This window comes from Hemitrygon akajei, chromosome 14 (genome assembly GCF_048418815.1).
Source record: "Hemitrygon akajei chromosome 14, sHemAka1.3, whole genome shotgun sequence".
NCBI lineage: Eukaryota > Metazoa > Chordata > Chondrichthyes > Myliobatiformes > Dasyatidae > Hemitrygon > Hemitrygon akajei.
Window position 1 is genome coordinate 3,199,360 of NC_133137.1, and position 12,497 is coordinate 3,211,856.

At 42.1% G+C, this 12,497-nt stretch overlaps 1 protein-coding gene across 5 annotated transcripts in view; it reads left to right on the top strand.

Moving 5' to 3' along the window:
* The window catches only part of osbp2b (oxysterol binding protein 2b), a 408,269-nt gene that overhangs the window by 327,159 nt on the left and 68,613 nt on the right, over nucleotides 1-12,497 (top strand). For 4 of the 5 annotated variants that reach the window (XM_073065344.1, XM_073065346.1, XM_073065348.1 and 1 more), the window contains 2 exons: nucleotides 3,141-3,188; nucleotides 11,240-11,357. In XM_073065344.1, the coding sequence (XP_072921445.1) occupies nucleotides 3,141-3,188; nucleotides 11,240-11,357 (166 nt within the window). The remainder of the gene's footprint in view (nucleotides 1-3,140; nucleotides 3,189-11,239; nucleotides 11,358-12,497) is intronic. The other variant, XM_073065345.1, reaches the window with a different exon arrangement.

The following is a 12,497-nucleotide window of genomic DNA, read 5'->3' on the forward strand; positions in this document are numbered from 1 at the left end:
CCCTCTGTCATTCAATTTCTAAATGGACATTGAACCTGAACACTACCTCACTACTTTTTTTTTGCACTACTTATTTTAACTTAACTGTTTAATAGACATATATATAATTACTGTAATTCATTTTTGTTCTCTATATTTATCATGCATTGCATTGTACTGCTGGCATAAAGTTAACAAATTTCATAACATATACTGGTGATATTAAACCTGATTCTAATTTTCAGTCTAGGTTAAAAGGTCTGCATAACACTGTGAGCTGAGGGACATGTACTGTGCTGTCATGTTCCATGTTCTGTGTTCTATCTCTCCATGTCTGTCCTCGTACAAACTCTTCATGTCAGGACTCATGGCAGTGGCTGATGAAGGGTCTTGGCCAGAAACATCAATTATTTATTCCTCTCCATAGATGCCTGACCTGCTGAGTTACTCCAGCATTCTGTGAGTGTTACTCTGGACAGTGACTAAGGTTTGTCTTCCAGTAGGCCAGCCAAAAAGCAGGGAAATGGAGGAGTTGCCTCTCTGGAACAGCATTTCTCACTGAATGTATTTTGCAGACACTGGTGTAAAGTGTGTGACATGTATCATAAACCTTGACTATTTTGCATAATAAAGTCTGCTGAAGTAAGTAAAATCTGTATATTGTCTTTGTGAAGATGGTGATCATAAGACTATCCACATGGCTCCAGTGACCCTGGGTGCTGTCTGCGTAGAGTCTGCACCTTCTCTCTGAGACTGCAATGAGTTCAGTCCAGTTCCCTCCCACATCCCAACGCTGTGCTGTTCAGTCAATTAACTGTTATAAATTGTCTCTTGGATGAGTAGTTGGCAAAAAGAATCAAAGAGAAATTTAATAGGCATGTTATCTACAGGAGATGGCAAGACCTGCTGAGTTCCTCCAGCGTGGTGTACATGTTGCTTTGACCCCAGCATCCGTAGTGTACTTTGTGTTAGAGATAATGGGCTGACTGGCCTCCTGTATGTTTTAAGTCCTCTTGTACAACATTCGTCATCCAATGTTACACACATAAATGCAGTTCCTCCAGCATTTTGTGCGTGTTACCCTGGATTTCAAGCATCTGCAGAATATCTTGATTTTATGATTTGTCATTCAGCTACTTTGAGTCCAAATCAGGAAAGAGAATTGTGTCCTTCAGTGGAGTGTCAGGGCAGGTGCTACCTTACAGAGTTAAAAACATTCTCACACTTATTCATAATGTAAATTTGAGCCCAGCTGTCAGACCTGTCTTTGTGATTCCTTGTAGGACTGGAGTGTCACAGGTAGTTTGTGACATTGAGGAGCAGACAGCTCTGGTAAATTGGTATCACTCATCTGATCAGGCCTGCCTTTCAACATTGCCTGACTGGATAAGAGAGAAACTGAAGCAAATTGACATTTGCTAACCTTGGTGTGATACGGTCGTGAGTATCTGAGGGTCAGGGATTCCTGTTTTAGGACTCATACACCTACCCTTGTTGAAATAATATTACAGAATGCATCCTTTCAAGCTGTGATATCTGCTGTGACTGGAAACAGCAACAACCCAGTTCAGCAGTGATATTGTGTTCCCAACCAGCATAAAAGACCATAAAACACAAGAGCAGAATTAGTTTATTTGGCCCATCATGTCTACTCCATTATTCAATCATGGCTAGCTTATTTTCCCTCTCAACCCCTTTCTCTTGCCTTTTCCCTGTAATCTTTAAATCCTTACTAATCAAGAACCTAGCAACCTCCACGTTAAATATTCCCAATGAATTGGCCTGCACAGTTGCCTGTGGCAATGAATTTCACAGATTCACCATGCTGGGGCAAAAGAAATTACTCCTCATCTCTATTCTAAAGTGACATCCTTCTATTCTGGGGCTGCCCTGTGGTCCTAGACTCTCTCACTATTGGAAAGCTCCTCTCCATGTTCATTCTGTTTTGGCCTTTCAATATTCAGTAGGCTTCAGTGAGAACCCCCTCCCAATTCTTCTCAACTCCAGAGAGTACAGGCCCTCATGCAGGTGTTTTTAGTTTTAGAGCTCTAGTCAGGGTCTTCCCTTTCACCTAACTTAGGGGAACGACCAGCTTGAAAATGTGAGCAAAGTTGTTCCTTGGGCCTTCCTCATGTTGTCGTTAGTTGTCTTTACCACAGCTGGTTAGTCTGAGGACTGGGGATTAAAAAGGAAATTCAACAAATATTGCCGTTTACATTTTTATCATCTCTTATTTTTGTAGCTTTATCAAAACAGATTTAATATCAAAAGAATACTATGATCTCAAAGTTAGAGATGCAAGTTGCGACTTTATTGTAGAATGCAGAAAAACAAAATGGTGTCCCTACATTGCCTCATTGTTGTGCAGTAGTGCGATTTTGACTGTCTCCTAATTTCTTTGTATGTTAAATATGTAGATATAAATTGTATATTAGTGGGAAGAATAGGCTGTAGTAATCCAAAGCCAACTTCTAATAGCTTCCTGCAGAGATATGTTCTTTTTAACAGTTTGTCCTGTCCATCCGCAGGAAACTGCTTGTGTTATGTTTCTCTGATCCAGAGTAGATGCCAGGTACTGGAGTCAGCCAGTGCCTCTGTCACCTCTCCCCATGCTATTCTCTTCCCTCTCTGCCCCCCCCCATTTGTTCCTTTCCTCTTTCTTCCTCCGGCTCCCCATCCCAGTCACCCTGCCTCACCCCTCCCCTCTCCCTCTCCCTCTCTCTCTCCCTCTATCTCTCTTCCTGTCTCTCCTCCCTCTCCATGTCTCTTCCTCCCCTCCCCTCTCTCCTGCTCTCTCTGTCCCTCTTTTCCTCCTTCTCCCTCCCCTCCCCCTCTCTCCCCTCCCCTTGCCCTTCTCCCTCCTGGCTGTTTCAGCTCAGTGCTGAGGAAACACTGCACTCTCATTGCTGTTCTCTGGTGATTAGCAGTGAAGTTTTTCCCCAATATCTAAGTCATTATTTATCCCATAATCACCCTCACTTAATCCAGCAGTTCTTGTTATTAACACCGGAAATCTGTAAGAGCATTTGTGGCCTTTCTGGTAACTGCATGTCAAAAGTACCTACCGTAATTGGTTTTGGTAAAGGGTTTTGAGAAACTCTGAGGTTGTGGAAAATGCTATATAAACGTAAGTCTGTCTTTCTTTTGCACGCCTTCCAAAGGAAGCTGGACTGATTCTTGGCTGGGACAAAGATCGCACCGTATAAAAGGTATGTAGATTAATAGTTGACATTCACATTAGGTGGCTCAGTCTTGGTTGTCTGTGAGTGGTGACGGGCTAGGTAGATCAAGTCACAATGTTGCAAATGAGGTGGGAGAGTTATGAAGGACTGCTTGGCCTTTAAAGCAACACATACAAAATGCTGGTGGAACGCAGCAGGCCAGGCAGTATCTATAGGAAGTAGCACTGTCGACGTTTCAAGCCGAGACCCTTCGCCAGGAGAGAGTGGCCTGGTGCTCCTTAGTGGGGTCATGATTGAGGGGTAAATAAGAAGAGGTATCAGCAAATTGTCGCTGTGCCTTGGCAAGGAGGAAGTCCTGACGAAGGGTCTCGGCCTGAAACGTCGACAGTGCTTCTCCCTATAGATGCTGCCTGGCCTGCTGTGTTCCACCAGCATTTTGTGTGTGTTGCTTGAATTTCCAGCATCTGCAGATTTCCCCCTGCTTGGCCTTCCTCCATTTTTCAGTGTTGCATCATCATACTTGATTTTATGCTGTATTTAGCACACGCAAAATCTTACAATAGTGATATGGTGAAGTTGCTTGTTCCTCCTTGTGCACAGAAAGAAAAGCATGATTCCCAGATAAAATTCTGTTTGAATATTGATTAAGACATGATAAAAATATAGTATATTAACCATAACTTCTAAGACTACCATCCTTGCCATTATTGTGATTTTGTAATGGAAACTTGCATGTGTTGTTATTTACGTTATCAGGTGAATAATAGTCAAAGTTGTTATCTTGGTGGAAGTTTGACCTCTCTTCTCTATAGGAGGACATCAGTCATGTTCCATTCTTGTCATGTTTATGTCAGTGCATCTTGATAATTCACTATCCAGTTATCTGGAATTCTGATGGTTCAGTGGCTCTTCAGCTCCCACACTCCTTTCAATACACAGGGGTCCAGTTCCCTCCGTTCCACCCTCCTTCCAGCACACCAGGGCCCTGATTCCTGTGCTTGCTTTAATAACCCTGGACCTAAGTTCCACACTTCCTTGACACTCACCTGCTTCTGTTTCCCACTCTCCTTAGGAATTTTCCTTGCCCTGTTCCCCATAGTCATTTGAAATTTAGTGGGTACATTGGAAAATATATTCTTCCTCTTTGTGACATCTAAAACAAAAGAATTAGAAGTGTTTTGGACTTTTAATGGAATAACATTCCATAACCCAGAAAATCTGTCAGTCATCAAAGTTCAAGCATGCCAAATTAACTAGTTTTACTAGGAATATATTTTGTCTTTAAGCTAAATCCCTTTACTGCATTTTTTGTAAATATTTTGTTCTTGAGACCAACATGTATGAACGTAGAACATAACAGCACAGAACAGGCCCTTTGATTCATGATGTTAGCATTCATTTCAAGAGGACTCAAATATAAGAGCAAGGATGATATGTTGAGAATTTATAAAGCATTGGTGAGGCCTCACTTGGAGTATTGTGAGCAGTTTTGGGCCTCTTATATTAGAAATGATGTACTGAAACTGGAGAGGGTTCAAAGGAGGTTCGTGAAAATGATTCCAGGATTGAACAGCTCTTCAGATGAAGAGCATTTAAGGGCTCTGAGCCTGTATTCACTGGAATTCAGAAGAATGAGGGGTGATCTCATTGAAACCTATCAAATAGTTCAGTGAGACTATTGGTTCAGAGTGGACGTGAAGAGGATTCTTTCTCATGGTGGGTGAGTCTAAGATGAGAGAACAATAGATGGGTGTCTTTGTAGAATGGAGATGAGGAGGAATTTTTTTTACCCAGAGAGTGATGAATCTGTGGAATTCTTTGCCCCAGGCAGCTATGGAGGCCAAGTCTTCATGTATATTTAAGGCAGAGGTTGATAGATTGTTGATTGGTCAGGGCATGAATGGATATGGGGAGAAGGCAGGAGACTGGGACCAAGAGGAAAATTAGATCAGCCATAATGAAATGGCAGAGTAGCCAAATGGCCTAATTCTTCTCCTATATCTTATGGTCTTATTGTGTGAAATCGTTGTTTGGTGGCAGCAGTACAGTGCAAAGACAAAATCATTACTCTTTGTGTTTAAAAAGTAGAAAACATTCCAGTACTGTTAAGTATGGGGAAAGAAGAAATAAGTTCTCTGGGAGCTCTGTTGTATTGAATAAAGACCTTTTATGTCCCTCAGCTACCGTCTCTGCGTGACTCAGTTCAGCAATCACAACATCCTGCCCAATGCTACAGTGCAATCTCTATTAAGCATAGATGGATGCTGTCCAAAATAAAGTCATAATCAGATCATCTCACTGCACCAGTTGGCAGGTCTGACTTCCACGTTTCAATGACAGGATCTGATCGTTTACTTCAGCTGGGCTATTCTCATGCTTGCAAACAAGAAAGCAGAACACTGACCCCACTTTATTCATCTTCTTACTTCACAGTTAGACTTGGCAACCTCAGACAATCCTTTGTTAATGGCTGCTCTGCGCTAGTTGGGTGCATCGATTCATGATTTCTTCCATCTTCATCCCTACTTGTTTCAACTTCACTACGGACCATCACAGTCTGGGTCACGCCCTCTTCTCAATACTATAATCGGGGAGGAGATATAGGAGCCTGAAGGTTCACAGCCAAAGCTTTAAGAACAGTTTCTTCTCCTCTTCTGCCATCAGATTTCTGAGCGTACTATAGACCTTATTATTCCTTCTTCCTGTACTATCTATTTATTATTGTAATTTGTAGTGCTCATGGCCATATTAACTTTAACATTTTGAGGGTAGTTAGCTAACTTTTGCAGAATTACATATTTCAAATGGGAGTATGTCCTAAATGCAGAACCTCTTGGAATATTTAAATTTTGGTGGCTTGTTTCAGAGCTTCTGAGCATAAACTCCACGCACCCAAATTATACCTCTTTTTTTTTACTATGTTGGAGGTTGGCTCAAAAAAACTGGGAGTATGCAAATATGCAAATAACCAGAATAGTGGCAAAACCAACATCCCAAACTCTGCATTAAGTGGCAGAGAAATGTCTTTAACAAGGTGTTGATACACGAGATGGCCACTTAGTCGTTCCCTGATCGCATCGTGAAGGCTTCAGTGAGTGTCAGTTAATATAAAACATTCATCTTCTGTCTTTCCGTGTGTATTTACAATGTCCCACACCTGCCATTGATTTCACTGACCTTAAGGTGTCAGTGAAAGTTGAATTGTCAACAACTTATATTTCTGAAGACCAGTTCTCATTTTATTTGATGTTTCTCTGTCGATATAATTCCCGAACTCCAGAATAATTTCTTAACACAGGGTTTCCTACAGGTGTCCTGCACCTGCTTCGACTCAGTACAACTATGTGAGCACTAAACAAAACAGGACCATGTGACTACAGTGATTAGGCAAACCATGAGGAAAACAAAAACCTATTCCAGGCGGATACAGATCATCACTTGTTTAGCCTCTGAGATTAAGGTGTGTGCTTGCTGTGTTCATTCAATGCACAGACCCAATGAGTTCTGGACTTAAATGCAATCGAGGAGTACAGGTATAGTGTTGGTACATGGTGAAGTGTCGTGGTTACTTGAAATGACTTGGAGACACAGACAATTCTTCAAGAAAATTAAACCTTTATTTGCAAACAAAGGCTGAGGCAATCGATGAACTTGTCACCGAAAGCCCACCGAGCTCCGGTGTACAGCATTCTTTATAGTAATTTCTTATCTCAGTTACATTTCGGTTTTATTAGCATACCCAATCAATTTTTAATTGCATATCATCTATATATGAATTAATTAATCGCTCTTGCCTAGCCCACGGTGCGCCACCATTGTTTTTCACCCGTTCGCATAGGGGCCTTATTCGTGGCCAAGATTATGTTTTCCAGACAACCTCCCTCACAGTACATCCCTGCTCGCAGCATCCTGTCCGCCACCGTTATCTCGTACTAAACAAAGGCTGAGTGTAATACATGGGGTACATTTCAGCTAATAGTGCTGCTAACTAAACAGGTGTTCTGTAAGTGCCACAGTATGCAGCTAAGAGAGTACAAAGTATCTAGTTAAAATAACACATAACAAAATGTGCCTAGTAAAATAATACATATTAATATTCGGTACCTAGAAGTGATTACATAGTATAGTAAATAGCTAATACATAGTGATTATAGTTCAGGTATATATAATGATTATATCAGGTATATTTCTCAATAGAAGCAGGTAGCTAGGACCAGCAGACAAGGAAGTATCTGTAGAGAGAACAGCCAAGATTATATTTCAAGTTGATGACCTTTCATCAATTAAGTGTAAAATCAATTCTAAAATGCAGAGGAAGGTGAGATGAGGCAAGAGGAAGGGAAAAATGAGAATCAGAATTAGGTTTACTATCACTGGCATATATCATGAAATTTGTTTTGCGGCAGTAATACAGTGCAATACATAAAAAACTATAAGTTACAATGAGAAATATATATATATTTGTATAATTAAGTATGTAGTGCAAAAAGAGAACAATGAAATAGAGAGGAAGTGTACATGGATTCGTTGTCTGTTCAGAAATCTGATGGCAGAGGGGAAGAAGTTGTTCCAATAATGTTGAGCGTATGTCTTTAGCCTTCTGTATCTCTTTCCTAATAGTAGCAATGAGAAGAGGGCATGTCCTGGGTGATGGGGGCATGTCCTTAATGATAGAATCAGAATCAGAATTATTATCACTAGCTTAGATGACATGGAATTCGTTGTTTTGCTACAGCAGTAGCGTGAAAAGATGTAAATTACAAAAGTATATATGTAATGCAAAAAGAAAGAATAATGAGCTAGTGTTCATGGAGCATTAAGAAATTTTTTGGATGATGAAGGGGAAGAAAGCTGTGTTCTGTGTTGTTCTGACAAACATGCCTGCAGACCCAACAATAGATAACCTATTAGGAGAATATCATGCTCAGCTGGAGTGATTGCACTACTACTGCTGTGTTGGCGCCAGAATATGTGGCCACATTTCGGGCTGCCCCCAGCATACCCCTAGGCTGTGTTGGTTGTTTATGCAAATGATGTATTTCACTGTATGTTTTGATGTATATGTAATAAATAAATCCGAATCTGTTTCTGAATCATTGAGTGGGAGTCTTCAGGTTCCTCTACCTCCTCCCCAATGACTGTAATGAAAAGAGGGCATGTTCTGCATCGTGGAGGACTGTGATAGGGTAGGGACAGGAGAGGTTAAACGAAAAAAGAGGTTGGCGATCTGTGTGAGAGAGGGTGTTGAAAGCATAACTGGATATCAGAGGCAGGTGTGGAGTAAGTATAAGTAGCAGGGGATGAATGAGGAGGATGTTGTCAGGATGCTAAATGTTCTGGCTAATGTGCAGTATGTTTCAGCTTTGACCATTTCTCTTCCAGCCACCTCCTAACTAACACCTGACTCTGTCTCCCAGTCACAGCTGCAATGGAGGGTCATTTTCCTGTCACCTTTCCAGCTCTTACAGGTGAAAGTGGCCTGGAGGGTAGGTTTGTTTCAGAGACTGTGAGGTGTGGGTTTGCTGTGGCAAATTGTATTTGGCAGATGTGAGGCAGTCATTTGAAAGTGTTAGTTGTAAATGCAAATGGCGCATTAACAATGTGAAATGCACTCAACAATTTGTACATACTATTGTTGCCAAAAAGAGTGTGATGATGACCAGTGAAATTAAAAATGATCTGCTGTGTGTGCTACACCCGTACAGCATTCTAGTCCATGAGCCACAAATTGGCCCTGTAACAATGCTAGGAAAATTTTTAAAAAGATAATTTGAAATTATTACAACACTGTAAGGAGATTGCGTGTTCTCTGTGTGTCCTTGTGTGTTTCTTCGGGGTGCTTCGGTTTCCTCCTTGATTTCAATAGACAGTCACATGGGTGCAATTCAGCAGCGTAGGCTTGTTACAGCACTGTACCTCTAAATAAATAAATACAGTGCTGGAAACTCTCAACAGGTTAGGCAACATCTGTGGAAGGAAACAATCAGTGTTTGAGACAAAAGATCTTCACCCTGTTTCTTGTTTCATGGTTACTGCCCAACAGGTTTTGTTTCCCCAACAGGTTTTGTTTCTGTTTAAGCAAGTGCCATGTGTTCAATGACCAGTACTTTGCTTCTCCTGTATTCTCTGACTAAATCTCAAGTCATAGAGCAATACAGCATGTAAACAGGGCCATTCTTCCATCTAGTCTGCCCTGGCCTGCTTTTCTGCTTAGTCCTATCTATTTGCACCTGGACCATACTTCCATACCTCTTTCATCCATGTACCTATCCAAACCTCTCTTAAATGTCACAATTGAACCCATCTACTACTTCCACTGTTCTGTTTAGATATTTCATCTTTTACCCTAAAGTTATCACCTCTAGTTCTAGTATCATCCAACCTGAGGGGGAAAATCCTGCATACTTTGACCCTATGTATACCCCTCATAATTTGTATACCTCTATAAGATTTCCCCTCATTCTCCTGCACTCTTAAGTCTTAACCTATTCAACCTCTTCCTTTAACTCGGGTCCCCATGTCCCAGCAACATCCTTGTATATTTTCTCTGCATTCTTTCAAGCTTGTTGACGTCTCTCCTGTAGTTAACTGACCTGAACTGCACACAATACTCTAAATCCTTATGCTCTGAATTCAAACTCACCGCCTTGTACAATTTCAACGAAACGTCCCAACTCCTGCAATCAGTAACCTGATTTATAAAGGCAAATGTACCAGATGCTCTCTTTGTAACCTCTAATGTGACTTCCAAGGAATTATGGATCTGTATTCCCAGATCCCTTTGTTCTGCCACACACCTCAAATTTCAACCTAATACGTTACCCTTCATATTTGTTCTGTTCTTTAACCTTGGGAAGTAATAGGACATATGTCGCATCCTCGCTTGTGAATAAATGTGCAATGCCGATGGTCTCGATATGATGCCACTCTGACAGGTGTGCAAGCTCAGGGGAAAACTATTACTGCTCGCAGTTTGGCATTAAGCTGTCATTTCCACTTAGGAAGTCTGTGAAAGTTAAGATGCAGGGATGTTGAAGTCACCAAGCAGCAACGCTCAAGGTTGTGGTTTACTGTCTGGTGTAAAGGGAATCTGTGAGGCCCTTGCTGTTTTTTCTCTTCTTATTGGATCGCAGTGGGGAGAAACTCTGGGAATCTTTTGACACTTCACTGTGGTGTGGTAGTGTAGTGGTTCGCATAAGGCTGTTACAGCACCAGCGACCTGAGTTTAATTCCTGCTGTGTCTTTAAGGAATTTGTATGTTCTCCCCATGACCACCTGTGTTTCCTCCCATGTTCCAGCATGTGTTAGGAATTAATTGGTCACTTGTATGTAACTGGGTGGCACAGTCTTGTTGGTATGGAAGGGCCTGTTCCCCTGATGTGCCTGTAAATAAATAAATAGCATGCACATAAATGAAAGGATTGACAGTGAAGCCTAGGAGAATTAGCTGAGTCACAAAACCCAGTTCTTAAGAGCTTCTGCTGGAGACCAGGAGAATCCAAGGGGGATTTCACTTCCTTGTATTAGAATGTTACAAGGGAAGCAAAATATACTCAGTGGCTGGGTTGTATGGAGACTCCTTTATTTTAATTCAAACCTGGCCTGTTCATGACTGTGCAAAGATGGATGAAGAAGACTGTAGGGTGTTTTAACTGTTTCATTCCTAACATCTGCCAGACCCTTCATCGGGACTGGAAAAAAAAGATGAGAAGTCAGAGTAAGAAAGTGGGGGGGAAGGGGAATACGTACAAGGTGGTAAGTGATAGGTGAAACCATGAGAGGGGAGGGGTGAAGTAAAGAGCTGGGAAACTGACAGGTGAAAGAGATAAAGGGCTGGACTTCCAGGCAAAGGTCCCAAGTTCGAGTCCAGCTGGCTCATTACATGATTTCCATCGGTGCTGGGCTGAGCAACTCAGCCTCCTAAAATAAAGCAGTCCAATGCTGCAGAAACAATGCCGCCTGATGTGCCACAAGGCACAAAAAGGAACAATTCCTAACAACTACAACTGTCATTTTAACTGTAGTGCTTGCATCCTACATAACAAGGAATACATTTTAACGTAAGTGCTTAAATGCAGCGAGAACGCGACCCGTGAAAGGGGAGACAAGTGACGAAGATGAGGAGACCGAATACTTTGACGCCATGGAGAGTGCACCAGAATTCATCACAGTAACAACCGATCCTACAGAACACAGGTCAGTGATCAGACTACCGCTGTGTTGTGACGCTACTTGTGCAGAGGGTTCATTGCAATCCAGACTGATAAAGTGAAAGTGCCTCCTCTGCAAGAAATGTTTTTTTTTTGTAACCCTGTTCTAAGGACATTGACCTCTGTGTCTGCAGAGCTCAGTAAAACAGTTCAAGGATACATACAATCAGCTTAAGTAGGAAAATTCAGTATCCCAATTCTCCTTGACCCTACAGGAGCCTTTTCCCTTTGGAACGAGATCATAATCCATCCACTATCTCTACAGGATAGAGATTTGCTTACTTAAAGAACAAAGTTTCCCTTTTTCTGACATCATGCTGCCCTCACCCGCATCTTCTCCATTTCCTGGACTTCTGCCTTTACCCCATATTTCCGTTGCCATAACAGGGATCGAGTTCTCCTTGTCCTTACCTACAACTGCTTGAGCCTCCACATCCAGCACATCATTCTTTGCAACTTTTGCCATCTTCAATGGGATCCTACCACTAAACACATCTTTCCCTCTTCTGCTACTCTCCACTTTCCACAGGGCTGTCTCTCCATGACTCCTTGTCCACATGTCCCTCCTCACTTGTCCCTGCAAGCTGGACAAGTGCTACATCTGCCCCTTCACCTCCTCCCTCACCACCATTCAGTGCCCCAAGCAGTCCTTCCAGGTGAGGTGACACTTCATCTGCAAGTCTTTCAGGGTCATCAACTGTATCCAGTGCACCGGCTGCAGCCATCAGCAAGACACGACATAGATTAGGCGACTGCTTCATCAAGTACCTTCGTTCCATCTGCCACAGCAGATGGGATTTCCCAGAGGTCAGTCCTTTCAATTCAACTTCCCATTCCCGTTCAGACATATCAGTCTAGGCCTCTGCTGTTATGATGAGGTCAATGTCAGGCTGGAGGAGCAATACCTTATATTCCATCTGGGTAGCCTCTAATCTGGTGGCATGAACATTGATTTTTCTAACTTTCGGTAATTTCTCCCCTCTCCCACTTGTCTTCCATTCCCCATTCCCCTCTTACCCCTTCCCTTCTCCTCACCTGCTCATCACTTCTCTCTAATGCCCCTCCTTCCCTTTCTTTCATGGTCCACTGTCCTCTACTATAAGATTAATTCTTCTTCAGGGCGTTT